Source organism: Caenorhabditis remanei, chromosome III, assembly GCF_010183535.1.
Source record: "Caenorhabditis remanei strain PX506 chromosome III, whole genome shotgun sequence".
Lineage (NCBI taxonomy): Eukaryota > Metazoa > Nematoda > Chromadorea > Rhabditida > Rhabditidae > Caenorhabditis > Caenorhabditis remanei.
The window spans coordinates 8,088,586-8,100,729 of record NC_071330.1 but is presented as its reverse complement, the minus strand read 5'-3'; the positions used below and the strand labels follow the sequence as shown (position 1 = coordinate 8,100,729).

At 39.5% G+C, this 12,144-nt stretch overlaps 3 protein-coding genes across 3 annotated transcripts; 1 reads left to right on the top strand and 2 right to left on the bottom strand.

The window, feature by feature from the left end:
- Window positions 1-83: 83 nt before the first annotated feature.
- On the bottom strand, window positions 84-858 carry GCK72_009910 (uncharacterized protein; the record flags this gene model as incomplete). The annotated part of the gene is made up of 3 exons (XM_003113212.2): window positions 84-469; window positions 553-667; window positions 721-858. 3 exons carry the CDS (start codon window positions 856-858, stop codon window positions 84-86), a joined length of 639 nt encoding a protein of 212 aa, XP_003113260.2.
- Window positions 859-1,222: 364 nt separating this feature from the next.
- GCK72_009909 (uncharacterized protein) lies at window positions 1,223-3,632 on the bottom strand (the record flags this gene model as incomplete). The annotated part of the gene is made up of 8 exons (XM_003113169.2): window positions 1,223-1,292; window positions 1,342-1,563; window positions 2,010-2,161; window positions 2,296-2,385; window positions 2,524-2,660; window positions 2,765-2,836; window positions 3,015-3,243; window positions 3,528-3,632. The coding sequence occupies 8 exons, from the start codon at window positions 3,630-3,632 to the stop codon at window positions 1,223-1,225; spliced, it is 1,077 nt and encodes a 358-aa protein (XP_003113217.2).
- Window positions 3,532-12,053, top strand: GCK72_009908 (uncharacterized protein; the record flags this gene model as incomplete). The annotated part of the gene is made up of 15 exons (XM_003112976.2): window positions 3,532-3,613; window positions 4,515-4,949; window positions 5,349-5,683; window positions 5,770-5,941; window positions 5,986-6,040; window positions 7,230-7,280; window positions 8,751-8,940; window positions 9,000-9,571; window positions 9,650-10,288; window positions 10,523-10,721; window positions 10,860-11,036; window positions 11,183-11,628; window positions 11,678-11,836; window positions 11,880-11,961; window positions 12,027-12,053. 15 exons carry the CDS (start codon window positions 3,532-3,534, stop codon window positions 12,051-12,053), a joined length of 3,621 nt encoding a protein of 1,206 aa, XP_003113024.2.
- Window positions 12,054-12,144: the final 91 nt, after the last annotated feature.

Genomic DNA, 12,144 nt, shown 5'->3' with positions numbered 1-12,144 from the left:
GCAAATAACTTTTAAAAATTGTGAAAATATACTTTAATTGAACATGGAAATATATAGCATTATAAATATGAAACATGATGAGATCAGTGTTGCATTGTTTCTTCTTCCTCGTCTTCTGTCGATCTTCTACCAGTTTCCTCCTGACTTCGTGGAGAACTGCTGCCGGCGCCATCATCTTCCTGTGCTCCGCCACTACCGCCACTTCCTTCTTCTGATGTTGAAGCTGTACCTGTTGAAGAAGTAGTTAACGGTGCGACGACATCTTCCTGAGCGTTATCCAAGTTGAGTCCTTCTCCTGCTCCTTCTTCTTCTTCTTCATCGCCATCTTCTTCTTCTTCGTCACCTTCTCCGTTTGAAACTACATCTTGTTTAGGATCAACTGTTGTGAGAATATGAGCAAGCTCCGAGTGAAGTGATGCTAGACCAGATTGCGCGAGAAGCGAGTTTTGAAGTACACCGAACGTAGAACCTGAATAATTTATTAGTGAAGATTTAGTAAACTCCAATTTTAGTTTTTGAAGAAGTGTGTTTTTTTCTAAAATAGAAACTAACCTTGGTGCGAAGATCCAACACAAACATGGGATAAGTATTGCATTTGGGAACTGAGCTCATTTTCCACTTGTGTTATTAGCTTTTTGAATGTGTTTGCATTTTCTTCCATCTTGTTCTGAAATTAAGAAAAATGACCAGCTTCAAACTAAATCTCAAATGAAAACAAACTTTTCCAATCTGTTTCTCTTTTCCCAAATCCTGTATAATTTCTCGTGCACATTTCATCATCTCGTCAATACTTTTCTCAGTGTTGACTATCGTCTGAATACGATCAGACAAAACTATATCTGATAGATTAGGCTCCATCCCTGAAATGTCTTCATGTCAGATTAAAATCTCAGTTGGTTGGTTGAAAATATAAAACAAGAGGGAACACATGTATGCTTCTCATTGATTTTTAAAAATTTTCACAGATTTATCAGAGAACCAGGACAAAAGGAGACTAGAAAATAGTAACAGAAGAAGAATCGGAAGCAGTACATCAGGAAATGCAAACGGGTATGGAAGAAAAAAGTGAAAGTGCTTAAATCACAGTTGGAAAATTCAGTTAAAAAATATTCGTTCATATGGGAACTCAAAAAATATCATAAAAATCGAGTGAAAGGGAAGTCATGAGCATTGTGAGAGGCAAACATTTATGGCTTGTTTAAGCCGATGCTTTCGACAAAGGTCAAGAACGACTATTTCCCGATCCACATTTAGGAGGAGGAGGTAGTTGTGACAGTGGAAGAAAATGAAACCTGGAACAATTTTCAACTGTAAGTCGTCATCTAAACTTTTTATAAATACCTGTTTAGTGGATGGAAAGGTACATTTGGAGAAACAGTCGCCGTTGACATCATGCCAGGATATGGTGATGCTGGTTGTGGAGGTGGTGGAGGTGGTGGAGGTGCTGATGCAATAGACGGAGCAGAAGATGAAGACGGTGGAAGTGGTGCTCTTGAGTGGTTTCCTGCCCCAGAAGTTTTAGATGCGATCCGAGGGGGTGGTGGTGGAGCATCATCTGCTATTCTGAAAATACCCAATTTCGGTATGAATTTCGTCATAGTTTTGATTAAGGACAATTCGATGACGCACCCTGAAATCGAGATGGAGATGTTTAGTCTGTAGACAATATCAAGCTTATATCCAGGTGCTTCAAAATATATCGGTTATGGACCGAATTTTTAATACTTCCGTTATGGACCGGAAGTAAACAAGTTCTAAAATTTATTACTTAAAATTTTTTTTTTTTCATACGATGAATTTAAAAATATCTTTTAAATCGTCATTCTTATATATAAAACGCATGTGGAGTAGGTCTGTCCATCGCAATGTACGCTTTTTTATTTTTCTGGTCCGTAATAATTTTTATTGAAATTTATTTCCTCGGAGTTGCTAGTCTAGCAGGTTTTTATAGGTTTCTATACAGCTCTTTCTGGGAGTACGTAATTCATTCTGTTGGAACACGAACTTACCTTGATACAGCATGTGATTGAAATCTGCTGGACATCTGAGCAATAGATGGTACAGAAGTTGGAACTGGTGGCGGTGGAGCAGCTGGTCTGGCCGGTGGAGGAGCGGACGGTCGAGCCATCCTACTACCTGATAACGTTGTCTGTGGAATGTCCTGTAATAGTGCCTTTGATTATTTTCAGTTTTAGATAAAAGCAATATCAGGTCTCTCACACACAAATAACAATGATTTCTGTTTAAATATTTTTTGTTCACAGCAATAACAAGAATCAAAGCAACAAAAAGTACCTCCGAGCTTCCACTTCTCCGAATCATAGCGGGTTTTGCATCATTAGAAGGTCGCATGGGTCTCATTGTTCGGAATTGTTCACGGTCACTCTGAATCTGACACCATTGTTCACAACAAACGGAGACAGAACGTAAGAAACAAACTATTAGTATTCATACACAAAACTACGTATTCAGAATATTGGGAAGACAAATTTGAAGCTACTATAGTGAAATCAAATGACTGACCGACGGTTTTTGCTGAGCTGGTGGTGGCGGCGGTGGTGTTGGCTTCGAACTTAAAACGGAAATCGGAGGCGGAGGAGGTGGGACAGGTGCGGATGACTGAGAAGTTACAGAAGAAGAAACAATAGACGGTTTTTTTCCTGCAATAAAAGTATTTTTCACTAGGTAAATTAGGAAGGAGACTGAGGAAATTAGTAAATTAACAGAAAAGAGAGAATGGAAAACAAAAAATAACATTATTTACCATCAACAGCAGGGGCCGGAGCGGGAACTGGAGGCGGTATTGGTGGAGCTGTCATTGCTGATGGCGGAGGCCCTGAATGGGAATTGGTTAGTTGAGGAAGTTAGATTCATCATGTAGATTTTAACAAGAAGGGATTCTAACGTTAGCGTTTTGGATTTGAGTTGCATGAAGAAGTTGGAAAGGAGGTGATATATGTATTATTTTAACGTTTTTCAGAATTCAAAAAAAGAAAGAAAAATTGAAAGCTTACCAATATTAGTAGTTGCTCTCCTGATTTTATTTTCGCTCGGTTTTGATGGTAACCCATTCGCAAAAAGTCCACCCATACCGCCTGACATTGATGGTGGTTTTGCCGCTGCTCCATTTCCATTCCCACTGTTTCCATTCGACGACACAGATGATGCACCGCTTCCAACCACTTTCCCTACTGCTGGCGCAGAGCGATCATTGGTTACTGCCTTTTTCAGTTTTAATCCTTTCTAAACAGATAAATACATTATAACACAATAAAATAATTAATTTGAATTTTTTTTATACATTCATCAAAAAAATGCAACAATATATTTTAAAGTCCAACAAAGTTACTACATGAATTCGGAGATACTTACTCAATTCACATAAAATACGACAAACTTCAGAAATAGCATTTGAAAGGAGTCAAAATTTTTAAAATTTGAATCATTCATCAAAATCAGTGGTAAAAAAGAGTTTTCTAATTTGTTTTTAACTAGTTATACAGTTTTTGTTTAAACTGGCAGCTCACCTGAATGTCACCAAGAAGAGCATTTCTAGCACCATTAGATGGCGGTGGTGCAGCCGCCATTGCTGGTGGCGGCGGCGGAGGTGGCGGTGGGGGTGGTGGAGGCATACTGAAAAATAACTGTTGAAACTTGGTTCAACTGTGATTCAAACAAGGCAAACTTTCATGAGTCATCAGCATTTTATCTAAAGACTATTTCAACAAGGTCTCTAGAAATTGAAATACATCTACACTTATTTCAAGATTCCATTGAAGGAAAACAATTCGAGGAAACGAGACATTCCCTTGAAACATAAAAACAATTGTAGAAAAAATAATCTGTCCGGTCCTGGCATTGGAAACGTGTGTTTACTCGGCAATACAACAAATTTCGCTGGCACGAGACCTGCGTCAATGCACGAACTGAATGTCTTCTGAATTCTTATTGGCGCAGTGTTGGTGTGCGCGCTGCCTCGCTGTTTCGTGTGTGCCCCACGAGTGTGTGTAAACTTCTAGTGCAATGGTGAAGCATAGGGGCGCTACGAAGTAGTTGAACTTTTTCTCGGTTAAAAAATCTTTTTTTGTTTTTTTTTCAGGTTCTGAAATTAGATTTATTGATTATTTCTGAATAATATAATATCGACCAATCTCCTTATCACATATACTGATTAACCATCTCCTTTGAGATTTCTGATTAAAACATATTTGTATGTCTGTTTCATCCATCCCTGATTATCTGCTCCTTCGGCGTGCTCTCATAACACTACATGAGTTCAAACGCTTCAAATGAAATTTTAATCATGTGATTTCCAGTTTCAAAATTTTCTTAAAACGTAAATTTAGGTTAGAAACAAATTGAAAAAAAACTTTTTCTCGAATTGTATTTTTCTATTATATTTATAATTTATTGTATTGCTTCCAAACAGTAAAAGTGTTGACAAATGTTCAAAAGAAAATTTTTAGACGCCTAAATTACGACGCATCGTACAAAGCTAAGAAATTTTTTTTCAGGTAAGAAAGACTTGCTAACATCACCAGCAAGTAGAAAAGAAGATCGAATGGCTGAGAAGCAGCCCATGCTCTCGTTCGCAAAGGTTGTGTCCGGACTAGCTGAGGAAGCTTTGCCTCAACCACCACTACCACAGAAGCAACCGAACTCTTCCAGTTCTACACAAAATGAAACAGGTCAACCTGACAAGCAAACACAATCCCAGAATCATAGACGTGACAAAGAGAATGCTGGTGGACGTCAATCTGATAGACCTCGTGGCGAAGGAAAAGGAAAACGTCGTAACAACAGAAAAAACGATCGCAAACAGAGAGGAGAAGCAAAATCTGAGAAAACAGCAGAAAAGTCTACTCCTGAAGAAGTTAAACCAGTTGAAGTTCCAGTTGTATTAGAGCCTGCCCCGTTGCCAACAACAAACGCATGGTTCAAAAACAAGGGTAAGCCTTTGAAGATTTAAAAGTTACAAATTACTACGATAAAAACGTAAAAGTAGTTTTTACATCAGAAAAAAATCTTAGTGTTGTTTATTACTATCGGTTTACGATAACGCACGGCCGCGCAGGGTATTTAAAGGCGCATTTAATTTTTCGGAATGGCTCGTAGATGAAAAAAGTGAAAACCCGTAATTTCTCACTGCAATTGGATTTCAACTGCCAGATAATTATTTTTAAAAAATTGACGCACGTTTAAATTACCCATCTCGGTGTCGTAAACCGATAATACAAGAATAATTGTTAAAATAGTTAATATCATTATTATTTGGGGGATTTCAGCTGATCATTAGTCTTATTAAACAGTGATTCTTGTGCAGCTTATTTATCATGCAATAGTTCCAGAAGAAGCAGCAGCCGCTGCCGCTGCTGAAGCCGCCGCCGTCTCGCTCCACGAAGATACTAAGAAAGAAACAGTATCATCTTCAACAGTCCATCAAGTTGCACAGAAGCATTCAGCTCCAGTTCCAGAAAAAAAGAAAGCTGCAGAACCTACTCCGAAGCAAACATCGATTAAAGAAAAGCCGAAAAATAGAGAATCGAAAAAGGAACCATGGAAAACGTCAAATGTTCCCGTATCCACCTTTTCAAGTGCGGAGACTGTAACAGTTTCTGCACCACAGGAATGGCCTTCTTTGGCGAAGTCGGAGCTTAATGGGCACGTTTCTCCATCAAACTCGGTAAGTGTTGCGTATAACGGAATAACTCGAATGTTTGAATAATTTACTATAGAAATAAAAAAGATTGATCATGAATATATTTACAGGATGACAATAATGAAGGAGGGAGCAATTCACAACATAAAACTGGTGGAAAAACAACGAAAAATAGCTGGAAAAAGGTCGAGATTTCGGTCGATTATGGAAGCAAAGGGAAAGGAGCTCCACGTAGCAACGGTGGGGAAAAAGGAACACGACGTACAGCTAATGACGAAAGTGGTAAGTGTTCAAACAATCTATTCAACGTAGAAGTTGTGTTGCAGTACGGAGACGATCTGGTGAGGAAGAATCGGCTAGTGGAGATGAACAGCAAAATTGGTGAGTGTTAACAGTAAAAACGTGTCGAAAATTCAATATCAATTCAATTTTTTTTCCTTCTTTTACTGTTCCGAAGGAAGTCATATTCGACATTAAATCTGGTTCCTGAAATTAGAAGAACACATAGGTCTCCTTTTTCTTTCTTGAGGAGCCATTCAACCAGAGTCAATCGCTAGTTTTTCGCCCGTTTCGTCCCCACAACTTCTCTTTTCCAAACTACCACCATCGTCACATCGCAGCATTGCTTATTTTATACGCATAAATTTGCGGCCCCTTCGCTCGCTTTCTGCAGCGGTGAATATTGTTTCTGTCATTCTTCCAACCTTTTCGGATACGTATGTGTTTTATTTCGCAAACTAGCTATTTCGTGCTTGGAAAATGTATTATCACGAGAATGGTTTTTTAAAAATTTCTCTTTCCTGTTACCTTATTCTCTAAAAATATTGACATGCGAACTAAATAAGCTTCTATTCTGGATTTTCCACCTTGATTCAACATTCTGCATTTCTTCCCATTTTGACACTAGGTTGAGTCATACATGTATAATTGTTCAAAAGAACTTGAGTGTTTTTAGACAAATTAGAATCACTCGTTTCGCAGATAATGATTCTCTTTTGGTCATTAAAAAGTCTTAAGTTTGATATTAGTTGTTTTTCTATCCTGCTCCCCCTTTTCTCAGCGTCAAAAGTAGTACGCTTTCTTTAGTGGGGGACCCTCTCACCAGTAGACTGGATGTTTTTGGTTCTTTTGCGCATGCACACACCACGCAATTATTTTGCGGAGAAGAAATCGAAAGAAGACGAATAAAGCTCTTTTCTTTTTATTTCAATCTTTTCCTTAGTTCGTTAGTCTTCTGAACACTATCGGTGCATAAACGGTTAGTAGTATTTAAGCATTTTATGTGCACTCTGTGTATCTCGTTTATTATCAAAATGCGAAAAGAATGATAACATTATGGAGACGGAGCACCAATAGTTAAAATGAAATGTTTAGGGTTTTCGCAATTGAGTGTTGTTTTTGAAGATGCTTTGTTTTATCAAAATTATTATAAAATTCCAAATATGTTGTAAACGAAAATTCTAAAAAGATTCTAAATGTTCTGCTATACAGCGGATAAGATCTCCCTGTAACATTATTTTACTCTTGAAACTTATAAATGTTTCAATACATTTTAAAGTTATTTTTGCAGGTCGCGCAGCAAGGACAACAAGAGTCCAGTGAACGAAATGTCAAACGAGCGGTGAGTATATCGTTGCAAAAATCCCCTGTCTCCATGAAAGGTGTTGTTATCTCGTCAATCTATCATCGTCCACACGTTGTCTCGTGTCTGTTCACCTTTCTTTTCACCTCGATGCCGTATCAAAGTTTTCATGCCCGATTTCGATGGTTCAATTTTACAATTCTGATAGTCAGCGCAGTAGAGGACATAAGTGAAACACTGAAGTTGAATTAGTTTTGAATATGATGGATTGTATATGATGTTTTGAAAATGATAGTACTGCGTTAAGCTTTTGTTTTGTTTTCGAAAAATCGGTTTTCTTTGATCTGTTTCGGTCACGAATCAATTTTCTAATGAGAAAATTGCTGCAGTTATGTTTTAGGGTAATCAATCCCGAAAAAGGAATGTTAGTGATATCTCTTAACTTTATCTCGTTCGTTGTTCTCTCTCTAGCTTCTTTTCATTTTAAACAACACTGGCAGCTGACAGACAAAGGCCTACATCTACTCTGTCTTCTTCGTCGTCGCCGTCAGCATCATTTGCGTAGTGTTGTGTGCGCTCACTATTTCGCACACACGCGATCCTCCCACCACTCACCTTGTTGGCAGAATGAGGCAGTAGAGAAACAGAATTCTGTTGGTTGGTTGAATGGAAGAAGAAGGAAAGGGAGAAACGAGTGAAACGGATGGCGATTCACGCTCTGTTTCTCTGCGTTTCTGTCTCGTACGATGTCTACGTTTCTCTACCCTGACAACACTACCAACGTTACTTCATCTCTATAGTCAGCAGTCGCAGAGGCGACCCTCTCGCCAACTGCGGCGCTTTTTCTATCTCCCTTTCTGTGCGCCTCTTATAGTTGTTTGTGATTGTGTGCACCCCTTCTGCGCGAGAAGAGCGTAAGAAGAGGGACCTGCGCCCGACACTAGCCCTCCATTTTCTAATGTATTCCTCATTTTGCTTATAACGGCCGTTTCGTGTCTGAAAGAGTAAAAGAGATGAAGGCTAATTCTGCGGTTTGTATTCTCCTATCAAAAAGCCTTCACTTTTCCATTAAATGATGTTTATTTGGAAAGGCCTACAAAATGTGCTGCCCAAAAAACGGCGGAAAAATTCCCGCAGGTTTCCTTCTTTGACTGTAAAATTTATTGTTCTAACTGTTTCATGAAACGAAACATTCACATGTATCCGTTAAGTAATTTGTATACGTTTACTCTTTGTTCTAAATTTAAATGAAGACTGGTGAAAAGGCACATTACCATGTTATGGTAGTCATAGTTTATATCATAGTTCGCAGTCGAACGTTATAGCCAACTCTGGTATTCCAAAAAAATTGATTGGAACTGCGCTCGTGCGTGCTTCTAAAGCATCGACGTCATTTTCCTTTTGTTTCGTGTGTCTCGTGTTTCTATCTCTTCCTCGCTTAGTGGGTGCATTGCGGGACTGACATCACTCCATTCGTTTATCCATTTTGAATTTTCTGTTCTTTTACAGAGTCGTTGATTCCGGAGCGAATGGTATATATTACCAACAAGGTGGTACTCACGGTTGGAAAAAGAAAGTGAATAACAAATCAGGATCAGACTTACCTACACCGCCGAACTCAACTTCACCACAACAAAGCGAAGAAAACTCACCAGAACACGTGCCAAAAGATAGAACCAATATGAACGGAAATGCAAGGGTGAGTTATCCTTCTTTATCAACTTTTCAGCTTTAAATTATTAATTTGAAAATTTTCAGAACGCACCACCTGCAAGTCGCAACGGAAACGCATCAAATAGCACAAAAACTGGAGACTATTGGCATAAAAATACTGGGGAAAGGAAAGATGACAAAGCTCAACCTAAAGCTTACTATCAGCGAAATGATAGATATCAGGCACGAGCAAACCCCCATGCTCCACCAAAACTGACTGCAGCTCAGCGAAAAGAGAGAGGACCACTTCCTCGTTGGGAAGATATTGAAGCTGGAGAGGACAACTTCGACTATATGACTTTGATGGAGGCTCAATACTCGCAATATTATGGAGCTCCACAGCAATATGAGCATCAGTTGGATCCACATCAAGCAAGTATTCTCATTCAACAAGCACAACAACACATGGCTTCTTTTGCCCCGTTCCGACCTCCAATGCCGATGATTTCACCGAATCTAATGTCTCCACCATTGGATCGTGATGGTGGTATCAGTTCACCACTGGCGAATGGAGAGCCAATCAACACATCCATTCCATTTGCTCCTATCTATCATCCACCAGCTCCACCACGTCCAGTCACTGATGATACTTTGAAGGAGTACGTCAGAAAACAAATGTAAGTGCTCATTCCATTTTGAACCTTTTCTTTTGCGCAGTATTTGCTTTGCAGTACTAAGTTATATTTTGATTTCAGTGAGTACTACTTCTCTGAAGACAATCTCCAGAAAGACTTCTTCCTCCGTCGAAAAATGTCGCCAGAAGGATTTTTACCAGTGGCTCTTATTGCATCCTTCCCAAGAGTTCGTGCGCTCACTGAGGATGTTTTGTTGATTGGCGAGGCACTCAAGGATTCTACAAAAGTAGAGGTTTCTTCCGACAGTATGCAGATTCGTGCACGCGAAAACCCGACTTCGTGGCCATTGATGCCTACAGTCAGTGGAGCTGCTGACTCTATGCCAGGAACTTCCACTCAAGCCTCACAACAGTTTCGACAAAATGGACCTTCAACTCAACCTGCCACGACTCAGTCCAAGGTTTCTACAGAACAGCAGGCTCAAACACAAGCTTCCTCTTCGAAAACAAATAAACCACAACATCATCAAGATGATTGGGAAGAAGTGAAAACAAGGAAAGGAAAAGCAAAAGGACGGCTCACCTCCGGATCACAGTCGACGAACGAAAGTAAACGTCAAACACAGTCACAGATATCGTCTCAGCAAGGGGGCTCTGATCAACCCGAATTGGATTTTCAGTTCGACAATGAAATTTCTGGTGGCGGAGGATCAACACAAACACCAAAACGAGCAGAAAAATCCAAGAAAGCTCTTTTAAGGTTAGTGAAAGTCCTCGTGAAGGTGAACTGCTGTGATAGAAAATAATTTTAAATTTTCATATAAGTTATTAGTCTTATACAAAACGGCTGTGAGAGGGGAGTGGCGAACATGAGCGTTTAGAACTCGGTGCCACGTGGACACACTCATCGTTAAAATAAATACTATTGAAGATCTTTGATGAAAATGGCCAACCAGTCGGGTAAAGGACAAATAATCAAGTTCACTTTTTTCAGTGCTATAGATTCGGAAGAAATCACAGATGATGTTATAAGCAAATTGATCATTATGACACCATCGCGACGAACATTGGATCGTACGGGTGATTTCACGACACGATCACAGAACCAAGTAGAGTTCAACGAAGAAGTAGAAATCGGACTTCGTCAGTATGAAGAGGAGCTTTGGACAGTTCCACTTGAGAAGGAAGCACCGGTAAGATTATTCTCAGAGATCCTGAAAATCATGGAGTATTATTTTTTTAACATGTTAACGTCGCTTGTTCCGACTCCCATCTCAAAAAATATCAATCAAAGTTGTATTGTAACCGTGTTGTGAGCACTCCTGTTACAGACGTCCAAAGTTTCGACGATTTCGGCGGAGCAGTTCCATCGAATGCGCGGAGATAGTGAAACTAAAAAGGATTCAGAAGAGCCACCACTGATCCCACCACCTACTGGAACACAACCAACTCCCGATTCTGTTTGGACTAAAAAAGCCAAGGAACGTGCAGCTGCCAGTGTTACTGTGGTACGGTTTATTTGATATTGTGATATTTTAAGTTTTCCCTCGCTCATAATGCATCTTGTTTGTATCATTTGTTCTAAAATGCTTCACACGGACTAACGAAGGATACAGTTGAATACATAGTACTGCGACGTAATTCGATTTTTCAGCCTAAATCACCGATGCAACGTCGTGAGTCGCAGGAACAGAAGATGAACCGCTTTTACCCAGTATCGAAACCATCCGCTCCACTCGATGCCAAATCTCCACGCAAGAAGAAGACTCGTCACAGCGAGAAGCCACCTGTTGAGATGCCAGTAGCGTGGGTCCTCGGACGAGAAGACGGTTTACCTGCTGCTCCAATTGGAATCGCTGCCAGTTCATCACAGGTCCCGGCTAATCATCCATCTGTCAGTCTTCTTCAGGAGGATCGTTTCGTGCAAAATGTGTATTCCACGTGGAGACAATCATGCCTGAAGCAGCGCAAGAGTCTTGGATACGACTGTGCCGAAATGAACACATTGTACCGTTTCTGGTCTTTCTTTTTGCGAGATAATTTCAACAGAAACATGTACGAAGAGTTCCGCAAGTTAGCACTTGAGGACTCTGAGATTGGGTAAGAATAATTAAAAATGAATTACAGAAAAAAAAATGATTTTATTCAGATCTCGTTACGGGATTGAAGCATTGTTCCGATTCTACAGCTACGGCTTGGAGAAAAAGTTCAGACCAGAAATTTACAAAAAGTTCATGAAGGATTGCACTACCGACGTGCAAAAAGGAGAGCTCTACGGACTTGAGAAACTTTTTGCTTTCTTACAGCGGTAATATTTCTCTCGTGTATAAATAATATCAAAAACATTTCAGATCGAAAATTGCTAAACAGTTGGTTGTTGACGACTTCTTGACAAGCGAGTTGAACAAATATAAGTCAACGGATGATTTTAGAGTGAGTTTCATCAAAGTACTTTAGAAACATCTGTTTTTATTAATTATGAATTCATCTATTTTCAGAATCTTCCATTGTCAACCAAGAAGTAAAAAACTCAAGAAGCCGTGTATCTCTCATATCACTTTCTCTTTACCTACCAACACCAACACATCACCCAAGTGTCCTTTTATGAAAATTTTG